This window comes from Cryptomeria japonica, chromosome 6 (genome assembly GCF_030272615.1).
Source record: "Cryptomeria japonica chromosome 6, Sugi_1.0, whole genome shotgun sequence".
In the NCBI taxonomy this organism is placed as follows: Eukaryota; Viridiplantae; Streptophyta; class Pinopsida; order Cupressales; family Cupressaceae; genus Cryptomeria; species Cryptomeria japonica.
In genome coordinates this window covers 660,048,390-660,073,868 of record NC_081410.1, presented here as the reverse complement: position 1 = coordinate 660,073,868, position 25,479 = coordinate 660,048,390, and the positions used below count along the sequence as shown (strand labels likewise).

The following is a 25,479-nucleotide window of genomic DNA, read 5'->3' as shown; positions in this document are numbered from 1 at the left end:
CTTGAAACAGGAAAGAAATCCAAAGAATCATTGGAGAAAAGTTATGAAGCATCAAAGATGTTGGATGAGCAACTGAATACAAGAAGACTCTACAAAGATGGAGGACTCAGCTACAAAGGAATTAATACTACCGAGAAAGGAGATTCATCAAAACAAGCTGAAAAAAGAAATAACATCAAAAGGAAGAAGCTTATTTGCTACTACTGTGGAAATCAAGGTCATACTGCCAACATATGCCAAATCAGAAAAGGTAAGCAACCGAATATCTCTAAGTCCAATGGATATTGTTATAATTGCAATAAATATGGTCACATACCTAATCAATGTAGAACAAAGTCTGTTAATAACCATCAGAAGGCAAAATTCAAAGGGTTTTGTAAAAACTGCAATAGATATGGACATAGTACCGAGAGATGCTGGTTTAAGCGAAAGAACTACATGAAGTATCCACACCGAGCAAACACTGGAGGTTACCAAACTCACACAGATTCTTACTGACAATATGCAGCAGTACCATGGGATTACAATACGAGGATATGGTGTGAATGTTGTGGAAGATATGGACATATAAGTGCCAACTATTTTATAAGGTTTGGAATGAACAACCAGAGATCATGGAGAAATCCCGGTATGGCATGTTTTCATTGTCACAAAGCTGGACATTTAGCTGGAGATTGTAGAGATCAACTGAGAAGAGACACTGAGGAGATAAAAGAAAAATTCAAGATGATTTGGAAAAAGAAATAAATTATGTCTGATGAAGAAAGCACCTTACCTATAGAGTTAGGTGCACCTATTTCAAATTAGTCAAGAAAAGGTATGAAGGGACTGCATTCTTTAAAAGTTAAATCATAACAGTTCCTATTTTATTATGAACAGAATTCAAAATCTGCATAGTTAAGATGCAATTAGTCAGTTTACATACTATACAGGAAACCTGTCAAGTCGGTGTATACAGGAAACCTGTCAAGTCGGTTAACAAAGCAAAGTTGAATACTCGGTGAAAACAGAAAATGAAGTAAATCGGTAAAATGTGAATTGAGTGCATTTAATACCATGACCTAACTTGCACGGAGCCCGATAATGTATTTTTGAGTACTTAAAAGTGTTTTCGCGGTCATTTTCTTTTTTCCAAGTTTTTGAGAAGCAGAGCAGAGCGAATCAAAGTGACCAAATTTCAGTCAGAGCGAATTTTCAAGGTATTTACATCAATCTATTCACATTGTTTAGCTGGTTTCTGATCTAGTCAAATTGCTAGTATCTACCGAGTGTAAAGAGTAAGCTACTTGTAAACCCTAAGGATAACCTGTCAAATTTTTACTCGAGATCTACCATGGTGCCCAAGATCCAAGACCCTATAGTTGTCCAAAATGTGGAGAAGCCATCTCTGAAGTATTCCCTAACTCCTAAATTCGCCTCAGAACCGGATGATAAAACTGCATTTTCACTCATCCCGGATTGAGTCTTATTGGTAGAAGATGTCAGATTCTTTACCAAGTGTCATGTTGAGGAACTCGGTCATGTAGAGATTAGTGACACATATGATGAACTGTGCACTGATGGCAAACTGGATAGTAAATTTGAACATATCAGAATCAAGGGATTAACTGAAGCCCTAGTCTATCCTCGTGTGTTCAAACCCCAATGGGTTAAGTTTGTATTGAGTAGAGTACATGATGATTTCATGTGGCTACAAGAGCAATCGTTCAAGATCATGAAGGAAGTCATTCACCTGATCACCGAATATCCCATCTACGATCATGTTCGTGCACAGAAAATGATATCACAAAAGGAGCTAATCAGTCTAACCGGAGTAGAATCTGATTACCGAGGACTGAAATTGAATAATGTCACTGATGTTGAACTGAAATTTGCAATTAGAGTCATTAGTTACTGTTTCTTCCAATCTGCAAGGGAAAAAAGTGTACCATGTGCTGTAGTGGACCTGGCCAACAAAATAGTAAAGAAGGGAATGAAAGTAGACTTGTGTGAAGTACTACTAAATAACTTATTTGAGAACCTGAACACAATAAGGAAGTCGAAGAAGAACAACTCGGCAAACACACTCAAGTTTGGTTCACTACTTGTCTGTATGTTTTTCTATTTTGAAAAGTTCTTTCCCTCAGTCGGTAAAGTAGTATGGGAGCTACACCGACCTATCACCCATCAGATCAATGATTACATCAAGAAGTTAGGAGATAAATTTAATGATGTCATCGATGATTACTTTAGCAAATTCCAAGAGAAAATGCACAACAGGTACAGGATCCCACCACAGCTGGCTGAAAAATACAAGGACAATATTTGTTTTGAAGTCGACACTGATTACTGCTATGTAAATGTTGTTGAACCGAGGATTCAGTCGTTGCAACCAATGGGTTATGTAATTGATCATGACATCACTCAGCAACAAATTGATGCCTACCTATCATTGCCAAGGCATGCAACTGAACTAAGGTATGGAACCTATGAAGAGGTAAAGGAGAAAGTAAAAATGAGCATTGTAGTTCCTAAGGCTACAAGGAAAGAAACAAAGATGATAAAAGCTTTATCTGAGAAATTCAGAGAAGAATCCTCATCTACACCTATCAAAGGCAATCTTGCCATTACCGAGGAAGAATCAAAAGCACAGGAGGCTGTAATAACATTGAGCACAGAGTTGCCGAAGGGAAAAGTTCTAAAAAGAAAGAAATGGGACATTTCAAAGGCCCTACCGACTCCACCAACAAAGAGACCCAACACCAGAGCATCAGTTGCATCACCATGCAAGAAACAAAAGACTGTTGCTGCTCCTAAGGTAACAAAGACTTACAAGAAATCTACTCAGAGACTCATTTTGGCAAAAGAGTTGAGTGATACAGAGTCTGATGATGCTAACAAATTCCAGATTGTGAAGAGCAAAAAGGCAAACATTCATAGTGTTGAAAACTTTTGTGCCAATCTTAAGGAATATAGTGGGTTTGCAAGATTCAGATATGTTAAGTATGAGTCTAGGAACAATGATGAGAAATGACAGATTGAAGAAGTTGTCATATGTACACTTCTGAAGTTTCGGTTAGCACCATTGGAACTAGCAAAGTCACTTCCAAGTGAACTCTACTCACATATTGATAACAGATGGAAATATGCAATGGATTCTGTAGTCACATAAATTTGTCCACTTAATTAAATGAATACTTAGTATTTATTTGATTATTTAACCATCAATTAATAATTAATTAAATTAATATTTAATTAATTCATCTTAACCCTATTCTTCTATTAATTAAATAAATTATTCAATTTATTTGATTTAATTCACTTAACCAAATTCAGACCATTAATTAAATAAATAAATCATATTTATTTAATTAAATCTTCTCTCACATTTAAATAAATTAATATTTATTTAAAACCCCCAAAATCCCACCTCTCACATTTAAATAAATAAATCATTTATTTAAATCACCTTTATCCTCCACCCACTTGTATTTTCCTACAAAAGCAAGTTGCACAACTATTTTAAATAAATTATTTATTTAAAATCCTATTTATCCTCCACCCACTTGTATTTTCCTACAAAAGCAAGTTGCACAACTATTTTAAATAAATTATTTATTTAAAATCCTATTTATCCTCACCCACTTGAAACCTTTAATGGTTTCCCTTAAAGTAGTCAAACTTGATGGCTTTAAAGTCTTCAAACTTGATGGCTTCCTTCTATAGTCTTCTTAAGACTTTAATGGTTTTCCTTAAAGTCTTCAAGCCTTTAATGGTTTCCCTCAAAGTCTTCAAGCATTTTAATGCTTTATCTTCTTTTTCTCATTTAAATAAATTAATATTTATTTAAATATTTATCCAAATGCAACTTACACCATTTAATTGAAATAAATGATTTTATTTTAATTGAAAATACCAAAATTTCTCCCACTTGCATTTTCCTACAAAATCCACTTGTATGCCTAAACCCCTTCTAGATTCTTCTAAACCCTTCCTAATTAGCCTAATCCATCCCCTAAATATTGTCACATTCCTAAGCAAATTGGAGTCACTTCTCAAAGACTCCAAAGTCTTTGAAAAGCAATTAATGCTTTGTGTGTTCAACAAATTAACCCTCAAAGTCTTGGATAACCTTTGAAGGCTTTCAACCTTCAACCACTTAATCCCCAAAGTCTCCAATAACCATTAATGGTTAATTCAACCCTCCCACATGGTTAAAACATTTGTTTTGACTCAACCTCTACCCAACCCAAAGGTCTCATCAGGCCATTAATGCTTTGACCATGATTATCTCTTAAACATTTGCACAAAGGTTTATCCTTGGATTAACTCTTAATCCAATGGGTAATCTTAATTTAGACTTGACCCTTACCTTCTAGATAACCATGAGGTCTTCTCAGGCCTTTAATGCCTCCAACCTCTTCTCTCAACCCAATCCTATGTTGACACTTGTCACCATTTTATTGGTGCCAATTGTGCACATGGATCCCCAACTTTCAAACTTGGCCCTTGATTAAACCATTCAATCTTAACCCTTCATTTCCCCATTTCTTCTATAAATAGAACCCTTCTCCTCAAGCAAGAGAAGCATTTTAGAGTATTGTTGTTATACTGGCATTAGCATAGAGCTTTTTCATAGCATCACTATCTACTCTTGCATAGTATTTGCTTATCATATTCAACCATCTTGAATCTCCATATGGCATCCATGGCTAGTGCTAAAAGCTGAGAGCTACACTCATTTGGGACTTGGAGAGGAGAGAAACAAGGGAGAAGCATCAAAAGGCATCATGGAAGCATATTAGGGAGACTCTTCTCCTTTCTTTTATTTTGTTAAACTTCTTTCATGCTTTTTGAAATCTCTCTTGATATGTTTGGAATGGTTTTTAGTTCTTTGTTTTGTTTTTATGGTTGAAACTAACTTATTAACATTGAACTTTGTTGTTGCCTTGTCCCCATTTCCATGACATCACAAGCAACTTGATATAATGGATCAAGTTGACCTGAGTATTGCTTGCGGAACAGACAAGGATTATCTCCGTTCATGCATGACTTGGATCGTCCTCCTTGATCTTAGGCTGATCATATCCTGAGACAAGTGCATACCGTACAAAGAAATAAAACCTTTATCCAGTTTGGACGAGGTAGGAGGAACCAAAGAAAGAGAATTGTACCTGCAAACAAACAATATATACATAAAGAATAAAGAATAAGGATCCTTGGTAATGGTTCATGCTCATATGGTCGAGGTATACGCTGTAGTCAGCAAGCCGTAGTGATCTATGACTGCATTTGGCATAAGATCACGTAGCTTGGTGAACTTCCCACGTAGACACCATTAGTACATGCCCCAGAACTTCATCGGAAATAATGCGCAAACAATACAAAACAATGCTGAAAGATCCTAATACAAATAAACAAATGAATTACTCACGAATCAACCAAGCATTTGATAGCTTAACATAATTTTCTTGTCAAAGAAAATGTCATCTTGTCTGTGTTTTGGTAAGGAATGATGCATCCTTGTTGAAGACAGTTTGATTGTTGATGTTGAGTGTGTGGTTGATTGGTAAATGGTCATTGTGTGAGTAGTTTGTCAATGTTTATTTTGGTATCTGCATGGATGGGTATGTACAAGATGTTGCCATGTTTTGGTGTGATTTTCGATGGGTTTTTCGATGTTTTTGGATTTTGTGTAATAGTTTTTGAATGTTTTTGGATTTTGCGAGACATTTTTGAATGTTTTTGGATTTTGCGAGACATTTTTGAATGTTTTTGTATTTTGCGAGACATTTTTGAATGTTTTTGTATTTTGCGAGACATTTTTGAATGTTTTTGTATTTTGCGAGACATTTTTGAATGTTTTTGCCAATGAATCACCAGTAATGTAGAATCCACTTCCATTATCTAGATTGTAAGGGCATTGCCCCCAAGTTGGACATGATTTATGAAAAAGCGGGATGCCAGATGCATGAAGTACTTTCTTGGATTACAGATCAAATAACAAGCCATGGTTAGATGGATGGATGTGTGTATGTATGAATGTGATCGCAACGAGCCTGAAAGATACTGGAGCCATTGCCTTTACGAGTGGTGCCTGTTTGCCAGGTTTTCGCCATCGTACTTACCCAAGGTGCCACTGGAGTGGTTGTTCACCGTTTGGATGCATGATTTTTCTTTACTTTTTTGAATGTTTTTGTATTTTCTTCAGGACATTTTCTGAATGTTTTTGGTATTTTTCTGATATGTAGGGGAGCCTGATGCTCTGTACACCTTAGGTATAAAACCGTTTGAGGTGCATGCTATTGATTGGATCTGTGAGCGGTTCTCCGTCTGATGTAGCCAACTGATATGCCCCAGACCCAAATACAGCAGTGACAACATATGGGCCCAACCAGTTTGATTCAAACTTGCCTTGATGTTCTCTGTTTGGTTGGTTGCGAGGATTTTCTCGAAGAACAAGATCACCTACCTCAAATGTACGAGATCTAACTCGGTGATTGTAGCTTCTACTCATGCGCTGCTGATAGGCTTTGAGGTGATTGTATGCAGCTTGTTGCTTCTCATCTAGTAACTCTAAGTCCTGAAGACGAGATACTCTGTATGCTTCATCATCGATGAGATTGTGCAATGAAACTCGTAAGGATGGTATCTCGACCTCAATAGGTAAGATAGCTTCAACACCATAGACCAATGAATAAGGAGTTGCACCTGTAGGGGTCCGAATGCTAGTTCGATATGCCCATAGCGCTGGATTCAATTGAACATGCCAATCACGGCCGGCATCATTGACTGTCTTCTTTAGGATCCTCAATATGTTTTTATTGGATGCTTCGGCCTGACCATTGCCTTGTGGGTAATAGGGAGTGGAAAAGCGGTGTTGGATATGAAATTTCTCACAAAGCTCACGGACATCCTGATTTTTGAAAGGAAGACCGTTATCTGTGACGATGGACATGGGTACACCATACCGGCAGATGATATAGTTGAGGATGAATGAGGCGATCTTCTTGCCGGTGACTTGGGTAAGTGGAACAGCTTTGATCCACTTGGTGAAATATTCGGTGGCGGTAATAATGAATTTATGGCCGTTGGATGAAGATGGATGAATTTTACCGACAAGGTCAAGGCCCCATTGACAAAAAGGCCATGGTGTTGTGATTGGTTGCAGTTCCTGTGCTGGTGCATGTATCAGGTCACCGTGAACTTGACATTTCTTGCACTTCCTGACAAAGTAGTAGGAATCCTTTTCCATAGATGGCCAATAGTATCCAGCTCGCATGATCTTCTTGGCTAGTGATGGACCACTTGAGTGAGTCCCGCAAATTCCTTCATGTACCTCTTCCAAAGCCTTTGTTATCTCACCTTGTTCTAGACATCGAAGGAGAGTACCATCAAGACTGCGTCGGTATAGGGTTTTGGCAATAATGGTATATCGAGCAGTTTGGCGAATGAAGGTTTTTCGTTGGTTATTCGATTGGTTGGGAGGAGGGGTGTGATCGCGGAGATAGGTGTAGAACTCACCGTACCATGGGGATTCAAAACCAACAAGGCGGCATATCATTTCAGATTCAGGGATATCATAAGCAGGGATCCAAAGCTGTTCTACCAAGAACTCATAGCGTGTTGAATTCTGTGGAAGATCTAAGAGAGATGCGATGGTAGCCATGGCGTCAGCAAATGTTTAAGAGATAATCATGGTCAAAGCATTAATGGCCTGATGAGACCTTTGGGTTGGGTAGAGGTTGAGTCAAAACAAATGTTTTAACCATGTGGGAGGGTTGAATTAACCATTAATGGTTATTGGAGACTTTGGGGATTAAGTGGTTGAAGGTTGAAAGCCTTCAAAGGTTATCCAAGACTTTGAGGGTTAATTTGTTGAACACACAAAGCATTAATTGCTTTTCAAAGACTTTGGAGTCTTTGAGAAGTGACTCCAATTTGCTTAGGAATGTGACAATATTTAGGGGATGGATTAGGCTAATTAGGAAGGGTTTAGAAGAATCTAGAAGGGGTTTAGGCATACAAGTGGATTTTGTAGGAAAATGCAAGTGGGAGAAATTTTGGTATTTTCAATTAAAATAAAATCATTTATTTCAATTAAATGGTGTAAGTTGCATTTGGATAAATATTTAAATAAATATTAATTTATTTAAATGAGAAAAAGAAGATAAAGCATTAAAATGCTTGAAGACTTTGAGGGAAACCATTAAAGGCTTGAAGACTTTAAGGAAAACCATTAAAGTCTTAAGAAGACTATAGAAGGAAGCCATCAAGTTTGAAGACTTTAAAGCCATCAAGTTTGACTACTTTAAGGGAAACCATTAAAGGTTTCAAGTGGGTGAGGATAAATAGGATTTTAAATAAATAATTTATTTAAAATAGTTGTGCAACTTGCTTTTGTAGGAAAATACAAGTGGGTGGAGGATAAATAGGATTTTAAATAAATAATTTATTTAAAATAGTTGTGCAACTTGCTTTTGTAGGAAAATACAAGTGGGTGGAGGATAAAGGTGATTTAAATAAATGATTTATTTATTTAAATGTGAGAGGTGGGATTTTGGGGGTTTTAAATAAATATTAATTTATTTAAATGTGAGAGAAGATTTAATTAAATAAATATGATTTATTTATTTAATTAATGGTCTGAATTTGGTTAAGTGAATTAAATCAAATAAATTGAATAATTTATTTAATTAATAGAAGAATAGGGTTAAGATGAATTAATTAAATATTAATTTAATTAATTATTAATTGATGGTTAAATAATCAAATAAATACTAAGTATTCATTTAATTAAGTGGACAAATTTATGTGACTACATTTGCCCCTCTTTGAGACGGTGTGGTTTATCGCGTCGTTTCAAAGAAAGAAAAATAGGTGTGAAGAAATGCCCCATAAAATGTAAATTTAATGGGTGGTATGCCCCCTCGAGAGATGGGCCGAATTTTTTTTGAAAAATCGGGCGATCTCTCGAAAAAGAATGAAAAGTGGAGGGGAGGTAGAATAGAAGAAATTAGAACTAATGATGAAAGAATGGGAGAAAATGGAGTGAATATGAAGAAACAACAAGCCAGTGAGTACCCTGAGGTCATGCAAGAGATACATAGCAGATGTAGTGTGTGGTTTGGATTGATGCTATACAATTGATCAAAATTGTTTGGACAATCTGGTGCAATCGGTTTAATTGCCCCGGTCAAGTCAAAGCGTGACAGTTGATGTCAGTTGGTCGCTTGGACATGATAAAGTCTGAGTAAGTGAATCAAAGTGACCTGATGTGACTTAGACAATTGATGTAATTGCCCGATGAAGTCAAGGTATATGAAGCAAAATACTCGTTGAGACGTAGACAATTGATGTAATTGTCCGTTGGATTGTGTTTGATTGGTTGATCAATTGATAGTATGTGCGTGTGATGGATGGTTGTGGGGAATCATGGCAGCCCCGTTGAGACTAGGTCATTATGATAAATGCCTGATGTAGTCTAGGATTACCATAATCGATTACCTGTTGAGACCCGAAGATACGTGATCAGAGTATCTGTTGATAGTCTAGGTGTGTGTGAGACGATGTATCTGTGCAGATAGAGTAACTTTCTTGACTTATTGGATGACTTAGGATAGGAAACACAATCCCTCCTAGTTAGAGATGGATGGTGATGAACGTGGCTTGATTAGGCTGATTGGGACACGATGTAGGGTATGTGATGCTGATTATTGAGATGGGGAGGGTGGGGGGGGGTGCAATGTTAGATAGAAGAAATGGAGGACCTATTACATTCCTATGGAAGAAGAGGAAAATAGAGTATCCATTGTCATTACTATGTATGAATGATATGCAGCTATTTATGAATGTATGGATGGATGGAATACAACGAAATGCAATAGATACAAATGAGATGGAATGACGATCCATGGTGCTTTATTTTTCATCATTGAGCTTTAAAATGTTGTAAGAAAATACAAGCAACTTGACATAAAGATTCAAGATGACCAGAGTATTTCTTACATGGATCCCCAACTTTCAAACTTGGCCCTTGATTAAACCATTCAATCTTAACCCTTCATTTCCCCATTTCTTCTATAAATAGAACCCTTCTCCTCAAGCAAGAGAAGCATTTTAGAGTATTGTTGTTATACTGGCATTAGCATAGAGCTTTTTCATAGCATCACTATCTACTCTAGCATAGTATTTAGCTTTTCATTTCATATTTGAAGCTTAGTATTAAATCTCAATCCTCCATAAGCATCCATAGTGCTAAAAGCTGAGAGCTACACTCATTTGGGACTTGGAGAGGAGAGGAACAAGGGAGGAGCAACTATGAGCATCTTGATTAGCTATTTCATTCTATGTTTATATGCTTTCTATTTCATGCTTAATATCTCTCTTGATATGCCTGTTTAGGATAATCTTTTGTTGCTAACACTAACGTTTGTTTCTTGTGCTCTTGTGTGTGTTGCCATCAAACAGATTTTCTAATCCTTTTTGCAGAGCATCAGATTCAGAGAGACAAATAAGAGAAAGAAGTCTTGTCCACTTATTTCCTAACATGTCTGTAGCTGAAATCAAGGAGCATTTGTCCACATACAATTCAAAATTTCTTGTGAAACAAAGAGCCTTAAAATTGATGAATGGGCTATATATTGACGTGGAGAATGAGACTAAGGCCAAGTGGCAGGAGATCTTCAAACAAAAGGATGTCGGTGAACAATCTCAAATTGAAATTGTTGATGTCACTGAGCAAGGTCCAGACCCGGTTGACACAATACAAATTGATGAAGATGTAATGGATGAAGCCGCACCAGAGCAAGAAATGATTGAAGGCACCACTTATGCAAAACTTGTGTCTAGTGAATCAGTCTTAGAACAAGTTCAGCCTTATCCGCCGGTGAAGCCAACAATACCAACCGAAGCCCCCAAGGACACCGAACAAGTTACCAAAGGTAACAAATCTGAAGTTGTAGAAGATGTAGGTAACAAATCTGAAGTGCAGCAGACACAACAAAAGATCAATCATCTCAGGGATAGACAAGCATAGCAAATATTACAGCAGAGACGCCTAGAACCAAGCCATCCAAAGACACTGCAACTGCTACAGGAACAGTGCAAAGTGTTGCATCTATCGAGCAACCTACTGAGGGACAGCACGCCTCACAAGCACTTGTCTTAGTGCCCCAGACAAAAGGAAAAGAGAAAAAGGTGAGAAAGCATGGTTTTAAATTTGACTTATCTAAACTGATCGTGTTGCCCAATGTTGACATCTCCAAATTAAAAGGGCAAGAACTCACTGAATTCGGTGAACTATGCAAAGCAAAGGCCAAAAAAGAGAAACAACTGGCAATATAGAAAAAGAACAAGGTACTTCAAAAGGTTAGGACACTGCTCACAGAAATGCTACCATCAGCAACAATGTCAACCGATGCAGCCATCCATATTCAGTTGGATGAACTCCTTAATCAGATTGAAACATCTGGAGTTGATGCATCCGAATATCTAAGCAAGCTCAAGGATAAAGAGCTCACAGCAAAAATGATATAGGAAGTCCAAAAATCAATTGTTGTTGGCAAGGTAAAACTTGTCAAATTCATTGCTAAGTTGACCCCTCAACTCAAGCACATTCTTTATTTATTCCAGAAATTGTGTACATTTTCTTTATTTATTAAAGACATCAAAAATAAAACTGATGCAATTGAGAAAGAGATCACCGATCTCTCCTCCAAGTTGACCACTGAGCCTAATTCAATTCAGACTTTTTACAAAAAGCTACAACAACTCATGGCTCAACAGTTAGAACTGAGGAATGAAGAGCATAAAATTAGGATGGATATAATGACCCTTCAAACATTATTCCTTCCTCATCTCTCATCAGTCCAAGAGCAGCTTACCTGAGCTACAAGCTTATCAACTACCCAAGAAAGAAGCACTCTTGATGGCTTGATATCACTCCTATCTAATATTCAAGCATAGAACTCATTAATGGAAAGTCTCAAGGACTCACTCTCAGTCGCCCTCACTGACGCCCGGACCAAGTATAAGACTATTTTTGATCAGTTACCACCTCCGGATGCAAATTAAGTTTTTAATGTTTGTCAAAAATGGGGAGTAATATTATGTTACTACACAGGGGAGGAAAGCCCAGCAAAGGGGGAGTAATTCTACACTTGGAGAATAGTACAGTTTTGATAACACAATTTTGAGTATTGTATACAAGGGGAGTCTACCAAGCAGAATATATAGAGCACACAAGTACAGTATAGAACTGAACCGAACATGCAAAATTCAGAGTTATGTACAAGATAATGATAAGGGGAGTATATCTACATATACTATTGACTATTGTACATATTGTCAAGTATAGTCATTTTGTCAAGTATATATTTTTTTTGAGTTATGACTTTTTAAGTAGTTTTTGTCAAACATCTCAAATAATGTCAAAAGGGGAGATTGTTACTACTTATCAAATTTCCATTAGTTTCATATCCAAAGTCATACTATATTCTAGTCGGTTAGTATTATCGAATCATGCAGTCAGTACACACAGAGAAGTTGGTATGAACAGTCTAGTCGGTTACTAAAGAAAGTAGTCATAGAACACAGTATTCACTGAGTTGTTTACCGAGTAAAGGTTCATGGCTACCGAGTGGTAAAGTTAACTCACCGAGTTGATATTCATCAAGTGAAACATCTTACTAGATACATTGAACCTGGACATGCACATGAAAACGTGTTACAAGATCGAGGCACATCTAACCATTTTTTGCATTGGAAATTGCACTAGGAGATTGTGCATGATTACAAGATCAATCTAACCTATGAGATATTTTGTTTAATCGAAGAATATTTTTGTAAGATCGAAGCAATGAATCAGATCACCGCTATAAGAGATCTATATATATAGCATGATTCTAGGGTTAGACATAAGACATGATATGATGTGATAAGAGATGCAATGAGATTGCAGTGTGTATACATGAAGGAAGACTATTACAGAGACACAAAGAGGTCACCGAGAAGGTTATCAGTGAACAGTCGAAGAACAGAGTAAACAGAAGGGTTTATCGAGTTTCATTATGGTTTACCAAGGTATACTACAAGCTAGGTAATCTTATTCAGAGCACATAGAATCTGCTTTAACATTTCAGATGTAAAGTTGTAGATATTTGTAATGATTATATTGTAATATTTTGAAGTTGTAAGAGAAACCTTTAACCGGGTAAAAGACTCTAACCAAGTCTATAAATTATAAATCCTTTAACCAGGTGCTACACTTATATAGTGTTGTACAAATCCTTTAGTAAGGTAGATCTAACTGATCTTAATACTCCTAATAGGGTAAGCTATCAGAAATAGCTAAATGTAGCTCTAACCGAGCATTCTTTATTATTGCAGTAGTGAAGTTGTGGGTGTCATCCCCACCGCAGTTTTTCTCTCTAACCAAGAGTTTCTGCATGACCAAAATATATGTGTTATGGAGTGAATCATGTATGACTGTTATCTATTGATTATAGTTTTATTTTATGTTACTGCACTATTTTGTTTATGCATAACAGTAAGGTTATTACAAAGGAAAAGTTTTGGAGTACTAATTCACCCCTCCCCTCTCAGTACATTAGCTTTCTATATTGGGCCTAACAGTCTCTTAGGGTCTCATTTGCTTGTAGAAACAGAGGGTATAGTCACTTCAAGGTTAAATATTTTACTCTTTTGCTTGTCCACATAAGCATGTGTTAACAACTTCATTTCCTTTATTGCATATAAATAAATTTGATTGTCTACATTTATAAATATATATATATATACATATATATACATATATATATATATATACATATATATATATATACATATATATATACATATACATATATATACATATATATATATATACATATGTATATATATATACATATATATATATAGATATATATATGTATATATATGTATATATATATATACATATGTATACACATATACATATGTATATACATATACATATGTATATACATATACATATGTATATGTATATATGTATATACATATATACATATGTATATATATATATATATATATATATATACATATGTATATATATATATACATATGTATATGTATATACATATGTATATGTATATGTATATATATATGTATATGTATATATATATATATATATATATATTTATATATATATATACTCTAAGATAAAAGAAAGTTAAAACTCGGCATGTGGGATATTTTCTAGGCATTTATTCTGCAATTCAATGAGTGGAAGCTTGCAAAGAAGTTTGGGGAAGTTAAGAAATCTGATTGCCCTTGATCTTTCTGGGAACAAGTTTAGTGGGAAAATACCTAGCTCACTTGCCCATCTTTCTAACCTTCATTTCTCTTTAAGTCATTATTCTCTTGAACCTTTACTATCCAACCAATGACGTCTACTATTATTAGAAATTTGAAAACTTGAAGAGTATCACTAACATATATTTTCATAACTTGAATTTTTCAAAAATATCTCAAACAATCAACTCAATGGCTCTTTTCCAACAGGAATAGCCCTCTCAAGATTTGGATACAATAGGTAATATAAGTTCTTCACTTGATTGTATTTGCTAAACTATAATATAAGCTACTTATAGATATACATGTCTTTGGTATGATTGAAACAAAGGAAATTTTGTAAAATCACTGTGAAGGACGAGTGATTTCATGTTTCTTTTTTAGGGTTTCTCACAATTTATGTGTGCTTGCTTTGGAATTTTGGTCAAACAAACATTAAATTGTGTAAATTTATATAACAATCTTTGCACAATGTCTCCTAATTAAACCTTCCATGCACACATTTTTATGAATCTCATACCCTTTTCATGCTCATGCATTTTATTCATACAAAATATATAAATTGCAGATTGTGTATATTCAATTTGTGGAATTGCGCACTACTCTTATCCCTCATCGAAACACGGGTAATTAATGGTTCATATTTACATAATTTTCATTTTTTAGGAAAAATTGTGTTTCATTATTAACCACTTTATCTCATTTTGCTTTTTAGTTTTGTAGGTCTTAATTTTATATTTATGAATTTCATACCCTTTTCATGCTCACACATTTTATTCATATAAAATTTATATAGTGTAGATTGTTCAAATTCAATTTGTGGAATTGCATAATACTCTTATCCCTTATCAAAACATAGGTAATTATTGGTTCATATTTACATGTTTTCGTATTTTAGGCAAAACAACATTTCATTGTTAACCTCTTTATCTCATTTTGCTTTTCAGTTGTGTAGGTCTTAATTTATATTTATTTTCATATGTTGTTGGGGTTTCTTTAGGTCTCATCTGCTTGTACAAACACAGGTTATAGTCACTTCCTGATTAAATCTTTTGGTTCATATTTACATGGTTTTCATATTTTAGGCAAAACAACATTTCATTGTTAACCGCTTTATCTCATTTTGCTTTTCAGTTTTGTAGTTCTTAATTTTATATTTATGAATTTCATACCCTTTTCATGCTCATTCATTTTATTCATATAAAATATATAAAATTCAAATTGTACATATTCAATTTGTGGAATTGCACACTACTCTTATACCTCATCAAAACACAGGTAATTATTGGTTCATATTTACATGGTTTTCATATTTTAGGCAAAACAGTGTTACATTGTTAACCGCTTTATCTCATTTTGCTTTTCAGTTTTATGGGTCTTGTAGATATTATCTTATTTCTTTTTCTGGCATTGCCTAGTGGGACTGAATTTTGTGAGTTTTACATTGTCCACTAGAGATTTGGTGCATTCTTCAATGTTTTTCAGCTTTAACGAGGTATTTTGCAAGCACCTAGCGACTCTGCAAGTTCGAATCATTTAGGTGATTCTAATTGGTATGTACCTAGTTCTCTATTTTGAACAGACCTTTGGCTCTTGTTTAAAACATCATTTGTAGATCTCTTGCTTTCCTTATGCTTTAGCATGGAAGGATATTACAAATGATGCATGTTTCCACCTCCCTTCCATGAAAATGCAAGCATTCCACCTCCCTATCAACGATATCAAGTTGGTTATGCTTCCATTTTTGCTTCATTTTCCCCTACTACAACAAGTTATGAGACTTCCTTACGCTTGCCTCCCCCCCACCCCTGTACAGCCTTTTTGGCAGCCTGCATATGCTTACCAGTAGCTGAAAGAGTCTTATTATGTTTCCCATCAGCATGTCAACCCCTTTCCCCAACATCATGTTGGAATCAGTAATCACTGAGAGGGGGAGGTGAATCAGTGATCTACTGGTTAATAAATTTTCTGATTTAACTTTAAACCACTAAAAGCATACAAATGAAATTGAAATGCGGGAACATAAAATAATCAACCACAAAATCATAACACTGGATTTTTATGTGGAAACCCAAATGGGAAAAACCACGATGGGATTTGAACCCACAATATTATTCCACTATGGCCAGTAGAAAGACAATATTACAATAGGGGAATGCACAGGCATTCAGGCGCACTGTCTAGAGCTCACTGCTCAAATACAACAATGGTTGCAACCCCAGAAGGCTCACTGCCTTACTCATTAATTACAATGATGAATTATAGTAAATGAAGTCCAAAATAGCATCTATAATGTCAGGATGAGTTCTGGTTAAGTGTCAAATATACTGATTGTTTCACCTCTGGTGTTCTTCTTTGTTATGTCATGTTTTTTATCTCAGTCAGCTACCAGATCAAGAATGTGCACATGAAACTGTGCCAAAACAGATTCTTGATCACCACTCACTCGCATTCAATTTCATACCACACTCCAAAAATATATCCCATATGAAACTCATATATCTGCTATCACAAAATAGATCATTTATCATTTCAATCTACTAGTGTAACATGTAGTCACATGTTGGCTTGACCGAATCACCAAAGATGAATGTCAATCACCAAAACAACAATAAAGTAATATCTTTATGTCAACTCAATCAACCCATACATGATTCATATCTTCGCAATCACCAGAAATCTTCTGGACCAAAACTGCTCTGTCCATCCTGAAATACTAGTTAACTAGCTTACCAGTTTACATCCTCTTCTGGAAATCAAGATTCGTGTTGCTTACAATCTCCCCCTTTGGCATTGATGGCAACACTTGTGAAAAATGGTTGTGTTGAGAACTATACATTGGATCAAAATAATTTCTAAGGCTCCCCCTTAGACAAAGAATTATGAAACCTATAGTTACACTCTTCTATGTTGTACATTTTTCACCTTTTCTCTCCCCCTTTGATAGCAATGCCAAAGATGGGGTGTCATCCAAAATTTATATACAAAGATACTTGCCAGAGACTTTACAAATACTTAAAGATGTCAGCATAAATGGTCTTCAAAAATCCTAGGTGAGTGTCCCACCCACTCTTCAGGATATCCAAAACTATAATGAATGCACTAAATACAGTTTCATGAATCTCTACTTCCTTCAGATCAGATGGCACAGGTTGGGCCATTTCCTTCATAGAATTTACCTTATTGCTTAACATGGTGTCCAACTACGGGACAATCAAGTTCTGGAGTTCACCAACTCTCCTCAAAATTTTGTCCTTGTCTGCATTGAGGCTTGAGATCTAATCATTTAGAGCCAATATTTGTCCTTCAACACTACTGGTTAGAGCTACATTGGGATCAAAGGATTGAGAAATACTAGCAAGTTTGCCCTGTCAAACACTTATTTGCTTCTCTATATCTACAATGAATTTGGGAAAAATTAGACAAGACTTGTACAATTTACCACCTTCTGTCAATGCATCTGAAATAACCTCCAGACCTTTATTCAATCTCACTCTATCATCTTCAATCATCTTCTAAAATGTCTGCATCCTTACATCCTTGAATCTATCCAAAACTTTCTTAGTAGTAGACTTTTCTAAAGAATCAAAACTAGTATTTATACTATTAATCAATTGTAACAATTTACCGAAGGGGATAGAATTATAATCTAGCTATACATCTGGAGCCACCTTCTGCAAAACATCGAAAATCATCAAAATGAGATTTTTATCTTCTGACTCATATTTTACCAGATCCTGACTGGCCTGAGCTTGAACAGTTGTTGCAAGCATTAGCTTCTCGGCAGGAGACATTTGTCCAAGGTTAAGAGGACCCTCTAGATTAATTTAGATTTGAGGTGAGGTCCTTGTAACTGTAGGAGTGTCAATTGTCGAATCAACAACTCCTTTGCCCTTGTCTACCTCAACAACCTTTACCTTTGTTTTCTCAAGTTCCTTTTTCTCTACTCCATCCCTGTTATCTTGTGCACTTGTGTTGCCACTTGGTGCAGTGTCATCCTTTTGTATCTCAGAGGTTGTTGAATTGTCTACCACCAGAGGATTATCACCTGTCTCAGCATAAAGAGTTGTGTTGCCTTGATCTTTTGGATGTCCCTCAGTCTGAGTTTCATCCTTTTGATCACCGAAAACACCTTATTTTTCTTTCGGATAAGAAGACTTAAGTGCATCTTCATACAAAGGATCATTCACAATTATTTTTCTCCATATATCTTCAGTTTCCTTTCTTACCTCTTCCACCTTGCCAATCATCAATCTATTTACCCTATTTTTGCTTCGAAATTCTTTCTTATTAGCTTCCTCAATGAACCTTTTGACTTCATCTCGGGTGATATAGGTGCAAAAATTATCAACTCCCTTTCTTTCATTTCCTTATTTGTATTGCTAGCTGTTAGTCTCCTTGCTTTAATAATATTGTATAGGTCTTTGGGGATGCTCTTTTCCAGCTCAATCAATGTTTTACTAAAATTTTGCAAGTATAAAACAACTTCTTCAACATTTCTCTCATCTCCCTCATCTATATTTTCATAATAAGCTCCAAGATTCTTCAAGTTCCCATCAACAACTATTTCATCTATCATTTGGTTCGTTGATAATGAAGGAACAGATGTTGATTTACCAGATTCAGGATCTTTGATAGGTTGAGTTCTCACTTACCTTCCTCTCTTGGGCCTTCTGATAGGGGCATGTTCAAATTTAGCTTTCTTTTTTTGCGAGGCTCCACCAGAGTGCGGCTTCCCCACCACTCTAGAAAATTCTCCTTTCTTCTTAGCCTTGCTTGATTCCTCCTCAGATTTTGTCTCAGAGGCCACCAGAGACATAGCAACATAATGTTGGCCATTTTAAGGAATTGATTATGTGTTGCATTGATGTTTTCTCATTGATGTCAACACTAGTTGTTTTGGCTGCTTTACCAATATCCTTTTGGTCTCGGTAAGTTGTTTGGTTTCTGGTTGATTAGATCATGATGATCCAGTATACTCTGATATGCTTTGGTTTATGGAATTGGCTTAGATCTGCTATTCATGCTACTCAGATACATGTTTAGTCATTTGGTTTTGATTTGGTGATTAGATGCTATCTTATATGTTGGTAAGCTTGGTTTGTTGATCCGGTGAGGGTTTCACCAGCAGAGCCTTGTTGAAGATCTTTGATGTTATGCATAAGTGGTGTTGGTGCGGCTTCTAGTAGAGATTTGGGATGTTAATGGTGATCGTGTTCGAGACTTGGTTGATTGGGATCATTGCTTTAGTGTGTGTGGACCTAAATTGGGTTTGGTGCTATCTAGGTTTTGGACCGGCTTAATGCAACGTGTTGTTTGGACTTCTCAATGGGTTTCCGGGATGACTTATGGGTTGGATATTATTTGTTTGGTCTCAGGTCGACATGTTTTGTAATTATGTAATTGCTTTATTGTCTGATGGCCGACCTAATTGTTTATGGTCGAGGGTTTGTATATATGATGTAAGATCTCATTGTAGATCATATGGGAATGGTATGCGAGCAAATAATGTAATAATAATTCTGTTGGCAATATTACAAGGATATTGAGAAGGTTGTTGATGATTATGGACATAACTGATTAAAGATGTTTTACTATCTTGATATTATTATTTTGTCATTGATGTCAAGAAATTGATTTTCTAATTCAGTATGATGTTGCCATATCTTAAGAAATATGATATGAAGATTATAAAGAAGTCAGTAAAGACACAGGAAAGAATATGATGAATAAGGGGATAAGTTATTCAATGGGCAACTCTACCGAGTCAAACAATGATGAGATCTTGATGTTTTAGATTGTTTTAACATCATACATATGTTGTAAAATGTAAAGGTTAATACTATACTATGTTATCAAGCAAAGAACCTAGTCGGTAAACCCTAAGGAACCTAGTCGGTAAACCCTAAGGTTATCGCAGTTAGTTAATGAAGACAGAATGTCTACTGAGTAAAGTTTAGTATTCACCGAGTTGTAACTGAGCTATAACAGAATGCATTAAATGTTTACATGTGATATTTAATGAAAGATGTTGATGAGCTGGAATGGATCAATGATTGGCAAGCCATAGAAGAATTTTGTTAATGAATCTAAGGCAATGGAAAGTCGGCAAGAAGATCTACAGCTCAGATTAAACCGCATTACCCTAACACAAGTTCCAAGGTGAATGTGCAAGTTCTGAGGTGGGGTAAAACATTTTCAGATCAAAAGTTACAATGAACCTTGACAAGATTGAAGATCTGATGGCTATGATTGATCATGTGGGAAATGTGATCAAGGAGATTAAGTGGTTAGAAGATTGTTTATAAATAAGGAACTATTGATAAACAATGTATGCGGGCAAGTGTATGCACAGGGATGCTACATAGTGATTACCGAGCACAAATGCTTGAAGACCTATTAGAATAACAGAGTATTGATGCCCAGCAGATAGACAAGATTAGTTCTATGTCTAGATTGTATTGAACAAATAGGAATCTGCTTTATCATTTTAGATGTGAAGTTGCAGATAGATTGTATTACTATTATTTTGTGAAAGTGACAGGAAATCTCTTAACCAAGTGGACTTAACAGTCTTATATGTAAATCCTCTAACAAGGTGACATTCTGATTGAGTGTTTGAAATCCTTTGACAAGGTCACTTCTAACAAAGTGAAGATCCTAACAGATCTGAGGGAAATCCCTTAACCGGGTCACATCTAGCAATGTGTTTTGTAATATTTAACAGGATTTGCTTTTAACCGAGCTTACTCTAGAAGAGTATATTTCTTAGTGGGTCTGAAATCCCATAGTGGTTTTTCCCTATTTGGGTTTCCACGTTAAATTTGGTGTTATGAGGTTTATATTGTTCATATGCTTTTGAGTTTGCATGTTTGACAGTTTTTGGTTATATGACTGATATATGTTACCGAGGTTGAATCTGATGTTTTATGGATGATTAAGTTTGTATGATTCACCCCCCCCCCTCTCATCTTGTTGCCTATTGGATCTGTACTTATATTAAGTATCAGAACTATCAAATTCATGCAGAGGATTTGGTCGATCATTAGTGATCGAGTTGGTTTTATGTAAGAGGATTAAGTCCTCTGGTATTAAGCTTAACCAAAATTGTGTTTAGGCATAGGAGATGCTATCATTGTAGTTCATTCTTCCTTCTGGATTGTAGTCTAGATTTTTATGTAGTCAGTGAAACTCCTTTTGTAATGAGCAGTGTGCTCTAGGTTGTTGGCCTTCCTGCAAGTGCAAGCCCCTCAATTTGTATTCACATACTACTGCAGAAGTATTATTTGATTGTGGGTAGGCTTCCCACTGTGGTTTTTCCCTTTACCGGGTTTTCCACGTACAAATCTTGGTGGCATGTGGATGGTATTTATTCTCTGATTATTGGTTGTGCTTAATTGGTATATTTGCTATTTCGATAACTAGTTTATGCATTCTGGTATTGATCTTATGTGTTCTGGTATTAAAGTTTTAATTTCTTGAGGTTTTGGTAATCTGGTGACAACTGATTCACCCCCCCTCTCTCAATTGTCTTCCGGTTATTTGAACTGTCTAACACATAAGTCTACTTAGACTTCTCCTTTTGCTTCAACACTCCCTTTCTAGATGGGCTTAGTCCTGAGGATGGTGCCACCAGAGTAGAGGAAAACTTATCTTCCATCTATGTATGTTTTTCTCTAGCCTTCTTCACCTTCTCTTGGATGAATCCCATCTGCACTGCCACTTTTTCAACCATCTTGTAAATTTTCTTTTTCTAGCAGGTGCAGTGAACTGTTTGTGCAATTCAAGGTCTTTCTCCATGAATGTTCCAAATCTTCCTTCTTTTGGATCCACTAGTTGGCTCAATAGGTGTTGAGCATATGCCTCAAGCATGATAAAGTCAACTTCATACCCCATGGGAATTATCCAAATCGTCCTAGGGTCCACAGCTTCCATTTGACATTGATCTTTATCAACCATGAAGCAAATAGTTTTCTCATACTTCTCTACAATCTCCTTAGGGATTCTTTCTATGTTCTTCATTGTAGCTTGAAAATTTTTGAAATAACCACAAAGAACATATATTCTCATTGTCGCATCTCCTATTCCCCACAATCCGTCTTTGATTTTCATTGCCACTGGTCTATCATAGGCCCATTGGACCTTTCCTTTTACACTGGGTATATCATTCAAGAAGTATAAGGCCAAGAAAATAAGAAGAGTTCCATTTTAAAAATGTGCTTCTTATCTTGCTTAATTTATTTTAAATTAATCATCATCTCCTTCAAAAGGACTGTACATAGATCATACCTCATGTCATTCTTGAGCATTAGATAGGCTGTATATGTGGCAGTTTTGGAGATGGAGTTGTGTCTGCTTGACTGGTAAACTTTGTATCCAACCACAATTGATGCAAACTTCACATCATGATCTAGAATGTCGCTGATAGTCATTCCTTTGTTGTCAAACTTGGAACTAGTAGTTGCTATCACTATGTTATTCGATACTTTTCTTAGGCCAGGTACTTCACCGATTTCACTGAGGAATGTCACAGCTCGAATTTCCTATTTAGTGATCTTGTGAGGCCTATCAAGCCATAAGAACTCATCATGCACTCAAGTGAGAGCATATTGGATCCACTCTGCTTCGTTGAACAATGGAAAATTGACAAACTGCGAAAAACCCTTGTCCTGAAAAACCTTATATTCTAGTTTGAGGTTTCCCAAATTTTCTGCCAAATGTTTGTTATATAGGGTCAGCATATCAACATTGCTAAGCTCCTCAATATCAGAGTAGATGTATGCCCTAATATCCTCATTGTGAAGGACGTTGTAGGGTATCAAAGAAAATACTCCTTTCGGATCATCTTCAACGGACTTGAAAGGGTGTTTCTTGAAAATAGGTCTGGCTCTATCCTTAATATCGACAACCAATGGGGTAGCAATTCCAGAAGCTAAAGCCATTTTGAACTTAGGGTTTTCAGAAATTGATAGTCGGAAACAGATAAATACCTTAATTTGTAATCGGGCACTAGAATTCTCTTTAGCATCACTGAAATCACTATTGAGATTGCTAAATTTCTTTGTTCTTCTTCTCTGCACTATTCTCTTGATCGCATTATGAGGAATGAAGCTTTGAAATGCCTTTTTAACCTTCGCAAACCTAATTCTTTATTGCAATAAATGTTGCAACTGGTTACCTTGATTTTCATAGAGTCATTTACCGAAGCATCAAATCTTCTCTAAAACTTCCGGACAACATCTACATATATGACTTAAGCCTTATGCAACCTTCCAGAATCAATTGCAGATCACCGAAGAGGGGGTTCTTAGAATCTGCATGAAAAGTTCCCCCTAAGGCATAAAGCCCTAGTTACCGAATGAAGATCCTGTACCCGATTTAGGTGCAGATCCATTGTCTTCTTTGGATTCATCTTTTTTGACCCACACTTTCTCATGCTTGTCTTTGATCTCCTCTACCTTTGCCTTCCCTTTCTCATCTAATTTGTTCTTGTCTACCCGAGTACTATTCTTGCTTCTTCAATACTTTTCATTGTGACTAGTTTTAAATTGCATGCACGACAAACAACATTTTGCATAGGTCTGAAGCTCATCTCATTTGGTCTCATCCTGTACTGGTTAGAGATATGTCCAAAGATCCCACAAGCATAGAACCTCTTGTTTTGGAAGTTATTCATTACTACTCTACACATATTTGACTTGTGACCAAAATTATTGCATATGAAACACTGACCGGTAAAGGTAGCAACATTATTCATGTTGTTCATTCCATTATGCATCCTACATCTACATTGATTCGCCATATGACCAAATTTATTACGAGTAAAACATCTACCATTGAATTTATGAGCATTAGGTTATCTTACCATAGGATTCTTGCTCTTCCTCTTATTAGGTTTTGCATTGCCTTGTCTAGATCCAGAGGATTCACCTTTCTCAAATCCAAGTCCTTGCATGTCTTTCCCATGTCTCTGACTTTCCAGCATCTCATCAAGCCTTGTTGAGCTATCTTTGAATTTGTCTTTGTAATCATTAGCAGTAGAAAGTTCATCTCTTAGGGCAACAATTTGTCTTTCAAGTTCTTGACCATTATTCCTTGACTGTGTCAACTCAAGCTTCAACTGATCATTCTCATAGGTAAGCCTGAAGCATTCATCAGCTCTTTCCTTCAATGATTGTGCTAGATTATCTTCATTCTTCTTCTAGTCCTCAATCTCCTTAGTCAGTATCATCACAATGGATTGCATCTCATTCTTCAATACAGCACTCTCTCTCTCAAGCTTGTCAACTTCATCAACTTTACCCTGATTTTCAATTATTTGATCTTCTTTTTCCTTCAACTTGTCCATCAATTATTTCCTCTTATCTCTTGAAGTGTTCACTTGATCCTTTAACTCATTAATAAAATCATCAGCTGCATTCAAGTTTCTTTTGTAGGAATTGATCTCATTTCTAGTAGCATCAAGATCCTCAAGTGCCACACTGAGTTGTCTCTAAAAACTAGAATCCATTGATTCAATCTCTCAGACCTTCCTCAAGCGGTTATGCTTCCACAGAGGAACTAGGTTCTAATACCAATTGTTGGAATTAGGGATCACTGAGGGGGGGGTGAATCAGTGATCTACCAGTTAACAAATTTCCCAATTTAACTTTAAACCATCGGAAGCATACACATGAAACTGAAATGCAAGAACATAAAACAATCAACCACAAAATCAGAACACCATATTTTTACGTGGAAACCCAATTGGGAAAAACCATAGTGGGATTTGAACCCACAATATTATTCCACTATGGCCAGTAGCAAAACAATATTACAATATGGGGAATGCATAGGCATTCAGGCACACTTCCTAGAGCTCACTACTCAAATAAATAAGGGTTGCAACCCCAAAAGGCTCATTGCCTTACTGATTAATTACAATGATGAATTAAAGTAAATGAACTCCAAAATAGCATCTACAATGCCTGGATGAGTTCCAGTTAAGTGCCAAATATACTGATTGTTTCACCTTTGTTGTTATGCTATATTATGTCATGTTCTTTGTCTCAGTCAGCTACCGCATCACGAATATGCACGTGAAACTGCACCAAAATTGATTCTCGATCACCACTTGCTCGCATACAATCACACCACACTCAAAAAAGATCTCTCACACCAAACTTATAT

At 36.0% G+C, this 25,479-nt stretch overlaps 1 protein-coding gene across 1 annotated transcript in view; it reads right to left on the bottom strand.

Annotated features, from left to right (window-relative positions):
- The window catches only part of LOC131855990 (uncharacterized), a 32,105-nt gene extending 12,956 nt beyond the window's left edge, over positions 1-19,149 (bottom strand). Inside the window, exons 1-2 of the mRNA XM_059222251.1 lie at positions 18,966-19,149; positions 18,228-18,358 (exon numbers count right to left, since the gene is read on the bottom strand). Coding sequence (XP_059078234.1) covers positions 18,228-18,358; positions 18,966-19,149 — 315 coding nt within the window. The remainder of the gene's footprint in view (positions 1-18,227; positions 18,359-18,965) is intronic.
- Positions 19,150-25,479: the final 6,330 nt, after the last annotated feature.